At 54.1% G+C, this 20,125-nt stretch overlaps 1 protein-coding gene across 2 annotated transcripts; it reads right to left on the bottom strand.

Moving 5' to 3' along the window:
- Positions 1 to 1,690: 1,690 nt before the first annotated feature.
- SELENON (selenoprotein N) lies at positions 1,691 to 18,252 on the bottom strand. 2 transcript variants are annotated; one of them, XM_053576016.1, is made up of 12 exons: positions 17,974 to 18,252; positions 17,258 to 17,375; positions 13,559 to 13,692; positions 10,468 to 10,677; positions 10,165 to 10,289; positions 9,528 to 9,665; positions 8,077 to 8,158; positions 7,723 to 7,911; positions 7,319 to 7,424; positions 6,082 to 6,194; positions 5,889 to 5,990; positions 1,691 to 4,272 (listed from the first exon to the last, which is right to left on the bottom strand). In XM_053576016.1, the coding sequence occupies exons 1-12, from the start codon at positions 18,163 to 18,165 to the stop codon at positions 4,102 to 4,104; spliced, it is 1,680 nt and encodes a 559-aa protein (XP_053431991.1). In that variant the 5' UTR covers positions 18,166 to 18,252; the 3' UTR covers positions 1,691 to 4,101. The 2 variants fall into 2 exon arrangements, with proteins under 2 accessions (XP_053431991.1, XP_053431992.1); XM_053576017.1 differs by lacking the exon at positions 17,974 to 18,252 and adding an exon at positions 17,797 to 17,815.
- Between the last annotated feature and the right edge of the window lie 1,873 nt (positions 18,253 to 20,125).

Genomic DNA, 20,125 nt, shown 5'->3' with positions numbered 1-20,125 from the left:
AAAGTCTCTTCCTAGCAAGAATTGGCAAAATGGGCCTCTTCTCTCATTCCTGCCCTCTAGCCCTTTGTAGCTTTCTTCTATTTTCAGCCTTTCTCTCTCTCTTTCTCTCTCTCTCACACACACACACACACACACACACACACACACACACACACACACACACACGGTATATTCAGTGACTTTGTTGATTAGATGGGTAGCCTGATGGGCAAGGTCCCAGAGACAGCGTGGGAGACAGCCACATTCCTGCCAAGCTCACTAACCCACTCTGTGCTCAAACCCTCACTGTCTGGTCTCCATGGAATCTGGTTCCTGGGTCACATTTCCTCCTCCACCCTTAGCACAAGCTCAAGCTGTGCCTTGCTCCCAGGCTATGGTTCCTTGGGCCCAAAAGCCTGCAATCCTTATCTGCCAGGGACCAGGCTGGCCTCACAGGTGAACAGCCCATGCAATCACAATGGGCCCTATGCTCAGAAGAACCTTGTATTTGGTCTAATACTCAGCTATTGCCCGCTTGAAAGTATTAATATTAATAATCTTTAACCAAGGGATTCTGCATTTTCATTTTGCACTGGGCCCAGTAAATTATGTGCTTGGTCCTGGCCAAGACCTCAGAGGTCATCCACCCTGATTCTCCCCACATTTCAAATGATAAAGGTTGACTTCCAGGTCCAGCTCTTTCCAAGATGGTAAATTGTGCTTTAGGCTGGGTGTGGTGGCTCACGCCTGTAATCCTAGCCCTCTGGAAGGTCAAGGCAGATGAATTGCCCAAGCTCAGGAGTTCAAGACCGGCCTGAGCAAAAGTGAGAACCCATCTCTACTAAAAATAGAAAAACTAGCCAGGCATTGTGGCAGGTACCTGTAGTCCCAGTTACTCAGGAGGCTGAGGCAAGAGGATTGCTCAAGTCTGAGAGTGTGAGGTTGCTGTAAGCTACGATGATGCCATAGCACTGTACTTAGGGCAACAAGAGTAAGACTGTCTCAAAAAAAAGAAAAAGTGCTTTAATCATTACCTCACCCTCCTAGGCAATGGCAGACTATACACATCTATTTTTATTTATTTATTTGATTATACACATCTATACTAGCTGTCTTTCCTGGGTAAGGATGCTATTTGGTGCCCCATCCAGATCTCCATTCAGGAAGAACTAGGAGCTCCCTCACTTGGGGATTTACTTCACTTCCCAAGCCAATGATTGATTGATTCAAGGTACAAAAAGTTGGTTCAACTCTGCAGTGTGGTTTGTGCCCCAGCACCCTTACCCTGTGGATCAGACCAAGGCTAGGCTGAGACTGTCCCTGCTCAGCATTTTTCCTTTTCCTCTTCTGCTTCCATCCTCCTTTATGGGTTTTTTCTGAAGTTCACTTCCTCGAACAACCCCACAGGCAGGCGTGTTTCAGGCTCTGCTTCTAAGACATGGGTTTAACTTAAGGATTTTTCTTAACACAGAGCACCAGACTGTCAATATAATAAGTCCTCCTATTTGGTCTATCACAACATTTTTGGGGACAAGTCACTCAAGCCCTTTAGTGACAGATAAGATAGTCCCCCAAAGCATTCCAGCTCAAATATGCCCCACCAAACTCTCTCGTCCATTTGCCAAGCCAATCCCAACAAGCGAGAGAGGCAGACCCTGGAAGGACAGACCTGAACTATGTCCCACTCAAAGGAAAAGCACTTAGAACCACCCTAGTCTCTTTAGTTTTATTATAGCACATGTTAAGGACAGAGGAAGGAAGTGGCAGAGGGGTGACAAGAGGGCAGCCGGGGGCTCTGTCCCACCATGAGCCTTGAGGGATGATGGGGACCAGGCAGAGGCATCAGAGGAAGATTCAGAAAACCCAAGCAATCAGAGCCTTACATGATTGATGTGGAGTTGTCCCTAGTTCCTCCCTGAGCAACAGCAGCAGAAGGGCAGGCTGGGGTGGGAGGCTCAAGGCATAGGATCCCATGCCTGACAAGAGGATGGAGGCACACAGCAGGGCTCAGGTGCCTTCTCTCCTACAGGGGTGTGGGAGCACTGCCTCCCAACAGGACACAGAACCTGGCTGGCCTCACTGGCTCATGCCCCACTAGGTCTGGAGATCAGAGGGGAATGGGACATCCTGGTTTTCCTCTCCACCTTTAGGGAAACACCATACCCCAACTCAGGAAACAGGCTTCAGAGGCACATGTGGGTTTGAATCTCAACTCTACCACTCTGAGTGACCTTGGGCAAGTCACTTCACTTTCCTGAGAATCAAGATTCTTCATCTACAAACTGGGAACAATTAACAGCATCCCTTACAGGCTTGTTGTGAAGACTAAATGAAAAAGTACTGTGTTAGTGACGGGCCCCAGATAGAGAAGGCTTCTTGATAACTGGTTGCTCTTATTACACTGGATACAAAATTGAGAACAATACTCGCTTTGGCTCAAAAAAAAAAAAAAATAGACTTGACTGTGAGGAAGGCTTAGTGGACACTCCCATGGCAGGCCGGGGACTCGGCTGATGGGCAGTCCAACCAGTGTCCAAGCACACGTCTACCTTCCTTCTTCCTCTGTTGGGTTGAAGAGTGAGTCCCTGGTGGGCTGAGGGGTTGGGGAGAGAACTGGGCGCATGGGGTGCAGCCTCACTTCAAGACCTTAATGAAAGAAAAGTCCAAAGATGTCTCTTAGGCCTGGGTGGAGGACAGAAGGGAGTCCTCTAAGTACAATGTAGGTACACTGATCCTCTGAGGGCTATTTTTAAAAAGCTGGAAGAGAAGGAAGAGGAATACTTCTTCCCACATGTGCAACTGCACAGACATCAAGCTGGATCCATCTAGGATTTCAGATCCAGCTGTCATGGGGCTGCTGCTGGGGGAAGCCATTGCCCCCTTCTTTCTCCTCAGCACAGGGGTTATAAAAAATACCTAGAAATTGTGAGAAAGGTCACGTAAAAAATCTTTTCTGCATGTATAAAAAAAGACTGGCTGTAGTTGGTGGCTCAGGATGTGGACCAAAGCCCCATAGTGACTAAGGACAATCAACAGCCACCCATGGTAGATGGGTGGGCTTGGGGCACCCCCAGGGGACAGCACCAGTTCCACGGGAAGCTTTGTTCTTTAGCTGGGCTGTACTCTTGTGGAGCTGGGGTCTGGGACAGGCGGTAGAGTTCCCTGGCCGTGGGCCCCAGGCACCTCTCCGTGCAGAAGCCTACTTTACAGTAAACTTCCCCAGACAGGGGCCCTCAGCAACTCCCGACTTCAGTTCTAGAGTCTAGTCATTAGGTGAGTGACATGGTCTGGGGTAGCAAGGGACAACATAATTTCTACTTCTGAAAGAGGCTCAGAAGTCTGTCTCCAGTTCAGGCTGACCCCAGCTGTGGACGTCAGGCACAGGAGGGTATGGCCAGGAAAGAAAGCTCTAGACCAGCGGTTCTCAACCTGTGGGTCACGACCCCTTTTTAACAATGAAAATACCTCCTGCATATCAGATATTTACATTATGATTCATAACAGTAGCAAAATTACAGTTATAAAGTAGCAACAAAAATAATTTTATGGTTGGGGGTCACCACAACACGAGGAACTGTATTAGGAAGGTTGAGAACTACTACGCAGTCGTGACCCACAGGTTGAGAACTGCTGGTCTAGTCTGGACAAACAGGAGTGCTGCTCTGGAAGCCTAGCCCCCTCGTTGGCTGAGGACTCTTGATGTTTCTTTGTGGGGGGTGGGGGGTGAAAGCAAGGAAAGAGCGTGGCTGTCTTCCCAGCCCACTCTGCCCTCCTATTCTTCACCCCCCAAGGGCCTGGACTATGTGACTGGCTGGCTGAGGTCCAGGGAGATCACCCGGCCCCGATTTGGCATGGGGTCCCAAGCAGCTTCTGAAGCAAGGTGGGTAGGAAAGGGGTGATGGTGGCAGTCAGCGTCTGATCCACCCAGTCATCCCAGGCACTCCTTGTCTACCCACCACCCTGGAGGCAAAGCGAGGATGGCCACCTTCAGTTGACTCTGGACCCCACCAGACAGCCTATGAGTGGGGTGGGGGAGGGCAGTGTCTGTAGGCTGAAATGTGCCGAGGACCACTCTGGCCCTGGGGCGTGAGGGCTTGTCCATGACATTGCCCAGTAGACACGCTAGGTCTGGAGGAGGGGCAGGCCCCGCTGGAGTCCCTCCTTTAGGAACTGCATGTAGGTGGCTGTGGACGGGTCTTCAAAGGTGGACGAGAAGCTGAAGATGTTGTTCTCGATGTCCTCAGGCTTCATAGAGGTGATGTCCAGGAAGTAGTTGGCATTGATGTGATGGACCTGGGAGAAGGCTGGGTGAGGAAAGCAGGGCGGGGGCCCCAGGCTCTGTGTGCTCTCCGCTCTGGGGTCGCTTGTGTTATCTTGAGAGAGGCAGCCACGCTCAAGCCTCAGCTGGAGGCAGGGACGGACAGGCTGTGCTGCCGCGAGCACGCGCCAGAACCCGGCCCAGGCCGGCTGCTCTCTCCTATTTTTGTTCATGCTGGGACTTGGACCCGGGTGCTCATCCCCACCTTGTCCACTAGGTAAAAACCTAATGCCTTCCAACATGACCTTTTCCATTTTCTGCCCTAGCCTCCAAAATGACCTCTCCTCTGTTCCTTTGACCGTGACCTCCACCTCCATCTACCAAAATGCCCACACACTTTACAGATCTATCGCCCCTTTTGTCCTTGATTTTGCTAGTGAGCACCTGGGGGCAGAGCTGTGTCTTTATCTGGCACAGAGTCAGTGCCAAGTAAATGAACAACTGAGTGAATAACGAAGCAAACAAACAAACCAGCAGATAAGTGAAAGAACATGTGTCTGACAGAGTCCCCAGGAACAGTCCTGTCTGCTCATCTCTGTGACCCCTGCTCCTGGGCCTGGCTCAACCACAGCGGGCACCGGGAGGTATGTGCAGCGCCCAGCTCTGGCCCCCAGGCTATTCCTCCCGGGTTCCCTGATACCATCTCATCACCCTGAGCCACAGATAGCAGAAGCCACCTGCTGGTGCCCTTTCTTCTCCACAAGCCCTTGCCGGATGCCTCTTCCAGGCCAACCCCAGCTCCTGCTCCTGGCCTGCTCCCACCCTAAGATCCTGAGGAAGTTGAAAACCCTCTACAGTCTGCGTCCCACACTAACCAGGTGTTGGGACTTAAGGACAAGGGGTAGCTTCAATCAGAAGGGCTGGAGATCTGAGGCTCATGGGTAGGCCCAGGTTTTTTGAGACAGTCTTGCTCTTCCCCCCAAGGCTAGAGTGCAGTGGCATCAGCATAGCTCACTGCAACCTCCAACTGCTGGGCTCAAATGATCCTCCACCTCAGCCTCCTAGAGTGTTAGGATTACAGGTGTGAGCCACCATACCCGGCCAATTGCACTTCTTAGTTGTCTGCAACTTTTGCCAAGTCTGAGCCTTTCTGAATCCCACTTTCCTTGCTTGTGAAATGGGCATTCATGACCATCCAGCTCCCAAAGCTGCTGCAAGGCCCTAGTGAGAGGACATGGTGAATGGCGTGTAGGGGGCCCATGGGGAGAGATGGGGCCTTGAACCCTGGCTTAGTCAGGGCCCTCCCCTGGTCCTCTGTGACACAAAGCCTGTCTCCTCCTTCCCCTTCCATCCCAGGGCTGGCTGCGATGGTCTGAGGTGAGCCTTCCCTTCCAGGCCATATGGTGGGGCACGGGGTGTTGACCCTGCTACTGGACTAAGCTCACGGCTGCGCAATCCCCAAGTACAACACCTACATCACCATTCCTATTTACAATGGCAGTCACTGAGGCTCCACTGGGTCAGGAGACACAGCCAGGATGTGGCAGAGCAGAGCTGAAGCCAAATGTGGCCTGCACGTCCAGGCCTGGCTTGCTGCACCCTGGGCCCCCCGGCGCCTGGCACGGTGGGGTCTGGACAGGGGGGTGCCTACCACAGTGCCATTGGGCAGGCAGATCATCATCTCCACGGGGAAGCTGTATTTCTCCAGGTGCAGGCTAGCCAGCTTCCTGTGGGACGGGTTCTCCTGGTTGTTCTGTGGGGAGAGTTGGCACACTCCTGAGGCCTCGGTCCCGAGCACTGTCCTGGGTCTCCCGCGGGGCTGTGCCTGCCCACCTGCCCCTCACCTGCAGGTCCTCCAGCTCCTTCACTAGGGACCAGGTGCTGATAAAACTCTCATTGAGGAGGGTGAGGATGGGCGAACTTTCCAGGACCGTCTCCCGGAGAGTCCGCCCTGAACCTGTTCAGGAAGAGAAGACCAGAAGAGTGAGGTCCCAAGGTCTAACTAGGGGCTCCTCACAATAATCTTGCTTTGAGTGAACCTCCTGGGCTAGGGAATGGTCTCTGCACTCAGGTGAAGTAACAGAATCAAAGAGCCTGCCACAGAGTAGGTGCTGAATAGATGTTAGTTGGAATTAATATCAATATCATATTGGCATCCTGGGCTAAGGTTAGGGGTCAGGGTTCTGTCTGGCCCAAATGACAAGTAGAAAGCTGACAGTGACAGTGTCTTAAGTCCTTTGAACCCTCTGTGCCCCAGGGCCTTTGCACAGACTGTTCCTACTCATTCTTCAAAGTCTCAGCTTAAATGTCACTCTAAGAAGACTTCCCTGACCCCTCAGCTGGACACTCTGAGGCCACTCTGGGCCTTGCCTTGTATAAGTCTGACCATGCTTGTATTTATTCAATGTCTGCTTTTTAGACTTATACTGTGTGCTCCCTGAGGGCAGAGACCTTTCTGACAGCTCTCTCTAGGAGATACCTAGCCTAGCCTACTGCTGTGCAGGTTTGTTGATTGACGAGGTGAGGACAGGGGCATTGTTTTACTCATCTTTATATCCACCACTAGACACCTAAAGAACTTTGCATTTAGCAGGTGTTTGGTGAGTTTTCTGAATAAGGTAATGTAATCCCAGCCTCTGGTACTATTTTTTTCCTTTTTCATTAAAAGGATTTTAAGTAGCCACACTGAGAATGTTGGCACAGTTTTCTCACTTGTGGATAACATTTTGAGTACAAGCCTCTTTCACAGCCATTATCACAACTCTTGGGAGGTAAGTATGTCATTCCCTTTTACTGCTGAGAAAACTGAGGCTCAGGAAGGGAAAGTCACTTGGGTTAAAGTGACTTAAAAAGGGCTGAGTTTGAACCCTATCTTCCAAGGCCCTTTCTTCTATATCCAGAAGCTTCCTCAGCACAGAAACCCCTAAGACCTCACTCCATGCCCCTGCCCTGAGTGCCCCACTGAGTGCCCCACATTTGTCACGAAAGCAGAACAGTCCTGTTACTCTCAGAGCCTCCTATACCCCACAAAGTATGGAGTTTCCCCAAACTCTTCCCCTCAGAACTGCCTGGGCCCCTCACCTCAGCAGGACTGGTCGTCCAGGGCCCCCCACAGCAGGATCGAGTGTACCAGCTTATTCTCAGCCTTGGCTCGGTCGAAGGCCTCGGTAAACGGCAGGTAGGTGACCTGGGGCCAAGTCAAGACAGAGTGAAGCGACTGTGTGTGGCTGGGTCCCGCTCAGGTGATGAGTGAGTGTGTGTGTGTGTGTGTGTGCGCGCGCGCGCGCGAAGGAGGCAATGCTGAGCCGGGGGACACCCCCTCCAAGCTCGGATGGCAGAGGTGGGGCTCCAGTGGTTGGCTCCCTGGTGCAGCAGCCTCGGCAGCGAGCCCCACACACGCTGCAGGCCTGTGCCCACCTGCTGCTCCACAGCCCCAGCCTCAGCCCTTGGGGCTGGCTCTGGCCTTCACGGCCACCCGGCCTCACCTTCTTGAAGGGGTACATGGCCACCTCCAGGCGCCGGGCGGCCTCCTCCCAGCTCAGCTCCTGCTGCCACTTGATCTCCTCAAACACAAACTGGAGGGGCTCCCCGGAGGGAAGGTGGCTATTGATCACGTTGCCATCTTTGTCCAGGATCACGGAGGGCACTGAGGGGCCTATGGCCTCCAGCTCCATCTGGGCCAGAGGTCAGTGGTGAAGGGTGTCTCAGATGAGCACGAATCCTTAAGGAGTCCTGAGAGATCCTCATGGACAATCATTGTGGAGGTGGGGAGGTGGAGGCCAGGGGGTGTAGTGCCCCGCAGTTGGGCCTGTCCGGGTAGGAACCACCTGTGTGCTCACCTGGGGTATGTATCCGATGTCCACCTCCATGTTGCTGCTTTCACTGGCCCCATATAGCCACTCCATGTCCACATTCAGAGACCTGGGGATAGCCAGGGCAGAGAACCATCATCGTCAAAGCCCATTAACCATGTTACTTTATCTTCCTTAACACACACAACTGTCTCCATTTTACAGATGAGAACAGTGAGGCTTTGCAAGGTTACGTCCACCTTCCCAGGGCCTGGGTGGGCTCTTTCTCCTTGCCAGCTGCCTCTTCCTGCGGCACTGGAACATCACCCTCCACCAGCCCAGCCACTTCTAGTTCACAGAAGGCTGTCACAGTCACTGTCATAGACTGCTTCTGACCCTTCGAGGTAGAGAGATGGTTGATGCCTGCCCTCAGGACGCAGGAGGGCAGGAGTGAAAACCTGGCCCTCGCACTACTGCTCCCTGTCCAGCCTCCAGGACCACAGGAAGTCTGGCCTGATCAGTGCCATCTGCAGATTCGCCACACGGGGGAGCCCCAGGACTGACAACCAACCACTGCCACTTCCTCTGCCTCAGACACAGGTCCGGAGCAGCTATCCGGTCCTGGGGCTGGTCATTGCCTCTCTCCTGTCTCCTCCAGTCTAGGATGCACTCCTCATCTCCCACCCAACAACCCTGGGTTGGGGACAGCCGTGCCTTTGTCTTCTTCCCAGGCTATCTCAACCATCCCCTGCTGCTGCGGGTGAAACAGGCCAGAAGTTAGTCTCCCCACTGGCAGATGGGGAAACTGAGGCTCAGAGAGGGCCAGGGCTTTGCCCACAGACATGCAGCCCATTGATGCCATGGCTGAGACTTAACAATGGGCCTCCTGGCTCCCAGCCCAGGTCTTGTCCCGGTATGGAAGTCACATAGGTCTGCTAGGCAGCCACTTGCTATCAGGGAAGCATCTGGAAAAATGTGAAGCCAGGGCCTCCTGGGACCTCTGCTCCACTGACAGGTGGCTAACTCTGAGCAGGTGAGGTAGGCAGGCCGGTGGCTGGCACAGAGCATCCCAGAAGCCCCTGCAAGGGTCTGTGGCAGTGTAGGCCTTTGCATGTGCTGTTCCCTCTGCCTGCATAAACCTTCTCACCCCCAGGTCTCTGCTCAGATGTTAGTTCCTCTGGGAAGCCTTCCTGGACTCCAACCAACAGGGTCCCTGCCCCCCTGCTGGTGTGCCGTCTGTGGCATGAGTAGGATGTGGTTATGTCTGTTTGGGGTCTGGCAACAGTATGTGATGGGGAGGCAGCAGCTTCAGCAAGGGACTGCTGGCTGCTGCCCCGAGCCCCAGGGTGCATGGTGGGGTGATCTTCCAGCTCACCTCACATTGCCTTCTTCTGGGTAAATGCCTGGCTAGCTCTGGGGGCCCTGCTTCTGAGCCCCTAGAGCTGGGACAGGACATTCTGCAGCAGGGTGCTGGAACTGGGCCAGGCCAAAGCTCTCACCTGTGGTTGGGCACGAAGAGCCGGAAGTCACGAACATGGGTGGCATCTTTGGAGAGGATGATGTGGCCAGTGAACTGGCCAGGGGAGAACCAAAAGGGGAAGTCGGGTGGCTCGCTGAGCTGGAATTCGGCGTGGATCCTGTGGGTAAGGGCATCTGCTGGGCCGGAGCTGCCCACCCTCTCCCCCTGGGCCTGGGAACCCTTGGCCAGACTATTGTGAAGCAGGAAGGCCGGGCAGGGGAGGGTGGTGTGTGGCCGGGAGCAGATGGGGGGGCCTTCCAAATACTACTTGTCCTTCAAACCCAGCTGCTTTCACTGGAAGCTTTGCTTCAACCCTCCCCTGAGTTCTCCTAGCTTCTAGCCAGCATGCACCATCTGTGTCCTTACCCCCTTCTGTGGGGTTGACACAATCTCAGCCACCAGCCCCTTGCAAAGCACGACTTTTTTCACTTTAAGTCATCACCATCCTGATACACAGATGAGGAAACTGAGGCTCAGAGCCAAAGCTGCTTGCTTGAGACCATAGGCCGGGGAGTGGTAAAGTTGGAACCCTGAAGCTAGGCCCTCTCTCCAAATGCTGCCCCTCCCCACCCCCCATGCTGTCCTAAAGTTCCAGGCCTGGCTGCAGGGACCCTCACCGGAACATTACAGTGTAGTAGAAGTCGCTGATGGCCGTCAGGCAGGCCACAGCCCCCTGAGGGGCAAAGCGGGTCTTCACAAAGGGCCGAGGGTGGAACATGCTCAGAAGCCGGTGGATGATGACCTGGGGGACAGAAGTGCAGACCCGGGCTGGCCTGCTGGACCCTGCTGAGCGAAGGGCATGTCCGGGGGGAGGCAGGACAGAGGTGGTGCAGGCCTGACACTTTGGTCCAGGCACAGATGGTGAGGGGCCCCTCCTAGGCTGGGGCAGAGGCCCTGGGTCCCATCACAGCTGCCCTTACCTCCTTGCCCTTGGGTGGTGGTGGGTAGAAACGGTTGTTGGACAAATAGCCAGTAAAGACACTCAGCTCACTGGGGATGATCCACCATGGTTCGCCCAGCTCCTGGCCTGGAGGGGGAAGGAAGGGCTGGAAGTGGCGGGCGGCAAACACTGCACTTGGCAAGGCTGCGGTTGTCCAGTTGTGGAGGCCAGACAGCGCGAGACGAGAGACCTAGGGTGGGGAAAGACGAAGTTCTGGGGCACCAAGAACCATGACTCTGGGGTTGCTTGTTGCACATATACACAGATGCCTCCTTCAAGCCCTTCAAGCCCTGAGCCAGCCCACAGGCTGAGAAAGCAGAGGGACCCTGGGGAGGCTCCTGCTCTGGTAACAGACACAAGCTTGGAAATACCCTGCCAGAGAGAGGCTCATCTCAGCCTTGCGGGCTTAGCCTGAGATGAAGAGCCTCAGCATCCATCCAGGCACAGCCCTCGCCAGAGCAGAACGCTCCGGGGTAGGGAGCTGAAGAGGGGGCAGAGAGAGCCTCCCAGGACTCAGTGGGGGAGGGGGCTCTGGGCTTCACATGGTCCTGCCTTGCTTTGCTGGCAGACCAACCTGGTGGGGCCTCAGCTTCCTCACCACTCCACCAGCCTTGCTGTCTGTCCCCTCATCCTCCTCTCTTAGTCTGCTTCTGGGGCTAATGTCCCACTGATGAGCTCACAGTCTAGGTCTGGAGCAAAGTCTGGGCAGGGGACGGATAATCATGTTGTTGGTAAAGTCTCTATGGTCTAGGATTAAACCACAGGGGAGGGGAAGGAAGGACAGCTCCAAAAAGGCCCCTGCCTCGGTACCTCTGGGCACTCTGGGCTAAAGTCCTCCCTAAGCCCGCATCCTCATCAGTAACCACTTGGTTGGAGGTAGGAGGAAAGTTGTGCAACGAGCTCACTGGGAGGGATAACAGGCAGGCTCTCAGAGCAGAGCTGGCTGTGCAGGGCCTGGATGGGCCTGCCCACTCGACTGGGTGCTGGCCATCCCAAGCCGGGAGCTGCGGGAGAAGGGCCGGGGCTGGCAGTGCTGCTCCTGCCCTGTCCCTGAGTGCAGGTGTGCCCCAGGCCCCTGCCCCACACTATTCCTGCTGCTCAGTGCAGGACTCATCACTGCCAAACCCATCTCTACCCCAGACCATTCTTTGGAAGATAAACCTCAGTTTCCAACCACTTACTGGACTCTCCTTTGGACATATCCCGGGCACCTCGACTTTACATTTCCAAACTGATGTCATTTTCTCTCCATCAGACAACCTCACACAGCCTCCGTCTGGGCAGTACCCCACCATGTACCTGGATACCAGCCAGAAGCCTGAGATCCCTGATCCTGTACCCCACTTCCCATCAGCAGCCACACCCTGGCCTTCCTTTCCTCGAATTCTCCAGGCTACCCGTGCCCTCCATCTGCACCACCCCCGCGCTAAGAACTCCCTGGGAACCGCTCTTCTTGCCTCTCATTTCTCCCTATGCTACTCTTCCCATCTCCCACCCCACCCCCCGCCAGCCTGGAAAGCCTGATCTGATGAGGAAATTCTTTTGTAGCTCTTGGTAGAGTGCCCTGGCGTCACAGCTCACAGCAATCTCCAACTCTTGCGCTTAAGCGACTCTCCTGCCTCAGCCTCCCAAGTAGCTGGGACTACAGGTGCCCGCCACAATTCCCGGCTGCTTTTTGTTACAGTTGCTGGGGCCGGGTTCGAACCCACCACCCTCAGTATATGGGGCCGGTGCCCTACCCACTGAGCCACAGGTGCCGCCCACAGGTAATTCTTCTTTAAATATCTGCTATGGTTGGCCAGACCCGGTGACTCACACCTATAATCCTAACACTCTGGGAGGCCAAGGCGGGCAGATCACTTGAGGAGTTTGAGATCAGCCTGAGCAAGAATGAAACCCCATCTCTACTAAAAATAGAAAAGCTAGCCAGGTGGGCACCTGTAGGTGGTGGGCACCTACAGTCCCAGCTACTTGGAAGGCTGAGGCAAGAGGATCTCTTGAGCCCAAGAGTTTGAGGTTGCTGTGAGCTATGATGCCATAGCACTCTACCCAGGGTGAGATTCTGTCATAAAATTTAAAAAATAATAAAAAATAAAAGTGCTATGGTATTTTACCATTGCAGAATAAAGGCCAAAGTCAGGCAGTGAGACCTCAGCTTCTCTGCCAGCCCCACTGACTGGAATGCCCCTGCATGTCCCATATGACCTGGGTCCAGCCAAACCAGCAATCTGGCTTTGCTGCCTGGCCGGGCACTTCCTGCCTTCAGGACTGTGTTCACACTGAAGACAAGTCTCAGCTGAGTCGGGGTGGGCTGTGCAAAGAGAAACAGATCCCTGGCAGAGGAAACAGCATATGAGGAGGCTCAGAGGTGAAAGAAGGCCAGGTGATATGGAAGAAAGGACGGCTGTCTGATATGGTGGGAAGAGAGACAGCCGAGAGGAGAGGGAAGGAGGGTGCACAGAGGCAGGCAGGGTCCCCGGTGCCTGTGATGGGCTGCAGGGCCTTGGGTGAAGAAGGGGCTGGCAATAATACCATTTGTCCACCTCCCACCTCCATCTTCTCAAGATCCCTCCCCCACCCTATAGCCCCTGCCAGGGACCAGATCTCAGGTCTAGTTCATCAGGAGTTCAACAGAGCACCTTTCAGGGGTCAGGCATCATGGCAGAGGCCAGGGAGCTGAGGGGAAGATGGATGTGCAGCTGTGTTAACAGGGTCTCACTTGCAGCTTCTGCCCATCAGAAGCCTCCCACCCCTGTGGTTGGTCACTGGATGAGCCCTCCTCACCCTGTAGTCTGTCAGATGTCTCTCCCTCCAGGAAACCACCCCAGATCCCCCGTCTCTCTCTCTCCTGCTCCCCCAACCCCAGCTGTGTGCCTGGACAGCAGGGATGGTCTCATGCCCACCTGGACCCTAGGGCTTGGCATGGGGCCTGGCTCAGGGGCACACAGAGGGAAGCTGATGGAGGAAGGACAGAGGAACAGAGCACAGACCTGCCTTCAGGAGGCAGGTGCTTGCAGATGGTCCTGCTGTCTGTGGTCCCACCCATGAGGCCACCCCCACCCTGAACTCACCCCTAGAAACCCATCTTTGCTCTTGGTCATGGTCTCTGGGAGCAGAGGCTGGAATCGGGCTTCTATCGTGAGTATCTCCTCACTGGGGTCGGGGGGAAGCTCCTCCTCCTCGTAGCTGGCTGCAGGAGTTGACCCTACAAGACACAGATTCTCTCTCGGGACATCCACACTAGCTGGTGATTAAGAGAGCCAGGCTTGGAGCTGGGGGATGGTTAACAATCACCAAAGTAACAACCAATGTATCACATTTTATTTTATTTTATTATTTATTATTTTTATTTTTTTGCAGTTTTTGGCCAGGGCTGGGCTTGAACCCACCACTTCCGGCATATGGGGCCGGTGCCCTACTCCTTTGAGTCACAGGTGCCGCCCTTATTTTTAAATTATTTTTGAGACAGAGTCTCACTCAGTTGCCCTGGGTAGAGTGCTATGGTGTCATCATAGCTCACAGCAACCTCAAACTCTTGGGCTTGAGCAATCCCCTTGCCTCAGCCATCCAAGTAGCTGGGACTACAAGTACCGGTCATAAGCCCATCTAGTTTTTCTATTTTTTAGTAGAGACGCTTGCTTTTGCTCAGGCTGGTCTTGAATTCCTGAGCTCAAGGGATCTTCCCACTTCAGCCTCCCAGACTTCTAGGATTACAGGCGTGAGCCACTGCACCTAGGCCTCACATTTTACTTTCACAATGGCCCTGGGAGGCAGATAATAACATTATTACCAACTCCATTTTGCAGATGAGAATGTGGAGGCTCAGAGATGTGAAGTCACTCACTTCCCTAAGGCCACACAGCTAGGGAGTAGGGGAGTCAAGATTCAAACCCAAACTTGTTTTACTCTACACCCATGATTAACCGTGACCCTATCTGGGTTTCCTGGGACTGAGAGGGACTCAGTCAAGGGAATCAGAATAATGAACACAAGCAAGAAGCAGAATCAGGCTATCTTTGGTGTCAACGAGCACGCGTTTAAGAGAAAGGAGACCCACTTCCCTCTGCTTTTCTAGGTGGCTCATCACCCTGTATGTGTAAGAAGGACCTGGTTGAACTCGATTTTTTGGATCTTTTCCTGCTCAGAGATCTGCTAAGCATGGAAGTGGCTATTACAAAGGTTTATGGGAGAAATGAAGCCTGTTTCAAAGGGATGACAAATAGACTCTGATAATGGAATAACGCCGGGTAGGTCCTATCCTGCCTGCTCTCTCACGGCAGGGGCGTGGTCAGAGATGATGCCTGGCGTTTGCAGACTCACTGGCTGGCAGGCTGAATGAAGGCATTAGAAGCAGTTCTCAACCAGACTGTCCTCAGAATCACCCAGGATGCCTCTTTAAACTACAGATGCCCAGAACCCACTGCAGGCCTCCTGAATTGGAATCTTAAAGGAGCAGAGGCAGGAAAGTGCCCTTTTAAGTGCACAGCCCCCTGTTCTAAAGACTCACTACTATTTCTGCATTTGTAAGTCAATGCAGGAAAACCTTCCAAAACAACCCTCTAGAAATCTGAGAGGAAGGGGACTATAGGAATATGCAGGGTTACAAGTCTGCCTTACTTGTTCAATTATTTTACTGGCATTATAGATTATTATTAGTAATAATACTCAACATTTCATGCCCTTTGGCTTTCTTTTTCTTTTCTTTTCCTTTTTTTTTGAGACAGAAGCTCACTAGGTCACCCTGGGTAGAGTGCTGTGGTGTACAGCTCACAGCAACCTCAAATTCCTGGGCTTAAGCGATTCTCTTGCCTCAGCCTCCCAAGTAGCTGGGAATACAGGTACCTGCCAGAATGCCCGACTATGCCCTTTGGCTTTCTAATAAAAAGTTTTATTTCCTGACTTATAGGTAACATTTGCTCAATGTGGGCAATTCGTAAAATGTTTAAGGTATAAGACAGAAAATTAAACATATTCGTAACTCTACCAAATAGAACTTTCAGCTCTATTTCTGGCTTGGATATGATCTCCCCCCCACACCCTTGAGTCTCAAAACTTGGTCCATTTCTTCATTCAAGGTAATAGAGAGATTCTTGAAATGGTCCCAAGCCCAGCAAGCGTTGCTAAGGTCATGAGAAAACTCTCAAGCTCCGGCCAAGGCCGTAAAAAAGGACAAAGAATTGCTGTGCTAATGCTCAGAGAAGTGTATGCAAAATACGAGGTAAAAGCAAAGCCACAGGGGATGACCTGTTTATCCGCCCATCTGCTTCATCTGCTTTCAGGATAGAACTGCCTGCCACTGAGACACCGATACACATCGATACACATCCACTCCAGCAAATTAGCATTTTTCATCTGACCTTCCTCCTCTGGCAGTGACCACAGGTCACCAGGCCAGCAAGTGGCCAATCCACCTAACCTACCCCTGAAATACAGAAGGCCCATGACAGTGCCTCCGTGCCTTTCCCATCTATTGACTGACTTGCACCAGGCAATCTGGGGTAACAAGTAGGTGCCCAAGTTCAAGGATGTCAAGAGAAGCTGGAGGGAAATGGACACAGAGTTGGGAGGGGAAGGCAGTGAGAGAAGCATTTTATATATTCATTAGAATGTTTCGGGCCCTTATCTTTACCAAAAAAAAAAATTCGCTGATTACAACCTGGCAAAAAGGAATAGTAGGTATGGGACAGAGGTGGGTGTGATGGCTCACACCTGTAATCCTAGCACTTTGGAAGGTCTTGGAGGGAGGATTGCTTGAAGCCAGGAGTTCAAGACCAGCCTGGGCAATAGCAAGGGCCCCACCTCCACAAGAAAAATTTAAAAATTCGCTAGGCGTAGTAGCGAATTTTAACCTGAGGCTAAGGCGAGAGAATCACTTGGACCCAGGAGTTTGAGATTGCAGTGAGCCTATGAAGATGCCACTGTACTCTAGCCTAGGCGACAGAGCAGAGCCCAGACTTAAACATAAATAAGTAAATAAATTTAAAAAGAATGGGACAGAGATCTGACTGCAGCTAAGCAGAGTTTTTTTTTTTTTTTTTGTAGAGACAGAGTCTCACTTTATGGCCCTCGGTAGAGTGCCGTGGCTTCACACAGCTCACAGCAACCTCCAACTCCTGGGCCTAGGTGATTCTCTTGCCTCAGCCTCCAGAGTAGCTGGGACTACAGGTGCCCGCCACAACGCCCGGCTATTTTTTGGATGCAGTTCACCTGGGGCTGGGTTTGAACCCGCCAACCTCGGTATATGGGGCCGGCGCCTTACGGACTGAGCCACAGGCACTGCCCCTAAGCAGAGTCTCAGATTTAGTAGTAACAGGTATGGCTCTTGTTTACTGAATATCAGCTCCCTAACGGTCTCTTGACAGCGATCAGATTTTCTGTAATCTTCAAACCTGTGAGTTAGTGCAGGACCCTGGAGCCAGAATGCCTGGGCTCCATCCCTGGTTCCCCATCTTTCTAGCTTGGGCAAGTTGGTGAACCTGCCTGTGCCTTGTCTCCCAAACTACAAACACAGGGATAATGAGGTGGCCATCTCACAGGGCAATTGTGAGGTTTAAGGAAGGCACCCACAAGAAGAGATGCCTGCCACTGGGAGGTGGCCAAGAAATGTTAATAATAATGTATATTATTCACCAACATGAGGAAAACAGGCTTAGGGGTGCTGAAGCAGCTCCCGGAAGCCAACTGCTAGAAAGTGTTAGAGTGGGGAGGAGCCCTGGGCCACAGAGACCCAAGATCTTCCCTCCACCCCAGCCACCAGCCTCTCCTGGTACCTGTCAGCTTCTCAGCAATGGGTTTGAACTCCTCCGGGCTGATGTACATATCCCGATCAGTGTCCAGGGAAGAAAAGAGGAAAAGTCCGTCTGTCCCCAGGGCCTTCAGTGCAGATTCCTGCTTGGGAGGAAGGGATAGGCGGGTCTGAGCACCAGCTGGACGCCTGTGTCTCCCTGTCCCCAAACAGGCCGCCGCTTTCTGAGGGAGCAGCTCCCATCACCATCTTCCTGAGCTCTCTCAATACTTCCTGGTCCATCTGTCCAGATATCACTGGACTGAACTGCCCAGGGCCTCCAATCCCCCTTGTAGACCTGACTTCCTCTGCTGTCTGCTAAGACCCCTCCCAGCCTGTCCCCTCCCAGTCTCCCCCATCCTCCTCCGCCCTACTTCTTACACCCCCTGCCCTGCCCTGTTCCCCCTCCGCACTGTCCCAGCGTTCCTCGGTCCCCGGCCCCAGCTTCACTCTATGCCTTTGTCTGCTGTTGCTGCCCAGGTCAGCCCTCTGGACTTCTCCCCTCTAGTCTGTCCCCTGCCTCACACTGGGCCAGTCCTTTCATCTCCTCTGCATCTGTCCTTCAAAGTCCACCCGGCCTCTGGTCCCTTTTCCCCTTCCCTCTCATCCCCCTTCCTCCATCCTTCCTCCTGGCTCCCCGCCCCCTCCTTCCCCCGGCCAGGTCTCCCGGGACCCCCGCCCGGTTCCCTCCCCGGCCCCGACCTGCCGCGCGGCCGCCTGGGCCTCGGCGTGGCGGGCGCAGGCCCGGGCAGCGGCGGCGGCGGCGGCGGCGGCCACCAGGGCTCCGAGCAGCGCCAGGGCGCGGGTGCGGGCGCGGCGGCGCGGCGGCTCGGCGGGCCCGGGGCCGGGGCTGGGGCTGCGCTGCCCGCGCTCGCCCGGCCGGGCCCGGCCCATGGCGGCGGCTGGCGGCGGCTCTCGGCAGCCCAGACGCGACTCGGGTCAGCGCAGGCGGGGCCGGGGGCGGGGCGGCCCGGGGCCCGGGCGGGGTCTGCCCCGGTGGCACCGCGGCCCGGGAGGCTCGTCCGCAGGGGGCGCCGGTGGGTGCTGAGTGCGGCCGCCCGGCAGGGAAAGGGACGCCGGGCCCCTTCCTGCCTCCCCGCCTCCTTCCTGTTCTGTAGTTTCCCAAACCTAAGCCAGGCCCCTGCGGCCCCTCCCGCCTCGCTGAGCCGGGACAGCAACTCCAGACTGGGAGCTGGGACAAAGAAGGGGCTGGGGCCTGGCCCGGAGAGGGCCACACGTCCTGTAGGGAAGGCGCCACAGTGGGCCACCAAGGCCTCAAGTCCACTGTGTGGGCGGGTGTGAATGAGGGACCGCCCTTGGAGACCCCCACCAGCCCCCAGTGCTCGTGCACCTGGTGAGGTTCGGATTGCCTGGCACCCAGGTCTGAGTTCAAATCCCCTGCTATTCTGCCCCTCAGGCCTCCCAGCTGACTGAGTTGGGGGCCAGGGGTTTGTCTCTATGGCCAGTTCTGTCCTTCATCAGTAGCCAGCAATGTCCTTCATGGCCATGCAGGCAGGCCCTGGCACATGGTGAGCACTCCCCTGCTTGTTAGATGAATGACTCCCAGGGACCACCCAGGACTGTGGGCTCAACCCAACCCTTTCCTTGTGCTCAGGCCCCATGTCCTCAAAGCTACCCACTGAGGGCCTGACCTCTGGTGTTGGCTTCCAAAGGTTTCCAACTCTGCCACTTCCAAGTCATTATTGCTAATGTTTGGGGACACCCTGCATATGACAGATGCTATTAGAAAACCAAATTCTGTTCTGTCAGGAGGCAAAGCTAACAGAGCACAAAGCAGGCTAGGAGGGGAAGATTGATAAGCTAGGCCCCTGGAAAATAAACAAGGGAAGTTTTCTTTGCCAGGTTACCTTTACTTATTAGATTTGCTTTTTGTTAAAGACACTGATACCCCACTGGTCTCCTCTGCCCAGTGCTGAAGAGAAGGGCTTCTGGGGCCTGCTGGGGGGTGTGGAGGGGCAAGGAGGGTGCCTCTCAAAGCTCGGGAGGGCATAGAGCAGGGGTGGGTTTATGAGACTTGGCTCAGGTCAAAGAGCCTCTGGGAAAAAGATCGGTCTTGCGCCCTACCCTGGGAGAGACTCCTGTCTGGGCACTGGCAGTGGAGCAGGGCCGGGTTCCCTGCTGGTGGGCACCCTTCCCAGGAGGGCTTGTCTCCAAGCCAAAACCCTGGGCAGAGCAGGGCCTTGAGAGATTGGGCCAGCGGGCAGTTCTGGCCAGGGGTGGCCCTACAGAATGTCTTTGGCACCCTTTTCTGGCTTCCCCAGTGGGCAAGGATGGCATTTGGGAACTGGCAGCAAATGGAAACTACAGCGACGTTAAGTGATGCGTTGGCCACATCCTTGAGGAGCTCAGAGGTTAGCGGAGAACTCATTAATCCGTTCAGCGCATATTTGCTGAGGGACTACTATGCTTGGTTCTGGGGATTAGGGGTCCATCACAGAGCAAAGCAGAGTTTCTGCTCTTAGAGATGCATCAATGGATACTGTGACCCTCCTCCCTTCTGATAAGTGCTCCAAGGGAGGGACGTGCATAGAATAAGGGTCCCCTGATTGTCAGGAGGGCTCAGAAGAGGCTTCACAGCAGAGGTTTGGCCAGGCCTTGAGTTCAGGAAGTTGCCAGTTGCAGTACCCAGAGAAAAACATTCTAGAGGGTGGGAACATCAGAGGCAAAGGTCCAGTGGCATGAAACTGACAGAATGTCCATAACTTTTTTTTTTAATTTCTGGAGACAGTGTCTCTATCTTCCCAACTGGAGTGCAATGGTGTGATCATAGCTTACTGCAGTCTCAAACTCCTGGCCTCAAGCAATCCTATCCTCCTGCCTCAGCCTCCTGAGT

This window comes from Nycticebus coucang, chromosome 22, assembly GCF_027406575.1.
Source record: "Nycticebus coucang isolate mNycCou1 chromosome 22, mNycCou1.pri, whole genome shotgun sequence".
Lineage (NCBI taxonomy): Eukaryota > Metazoa > Chordata > Mammalia > Primates > Lorisidae > Nycticebus > Nycticebus coucang.
The sequence above is the reverse complement of the archived record's forward strand: the minus strand, read 5'-3'. Positions and strand labels throughout refer to the sequence as shown.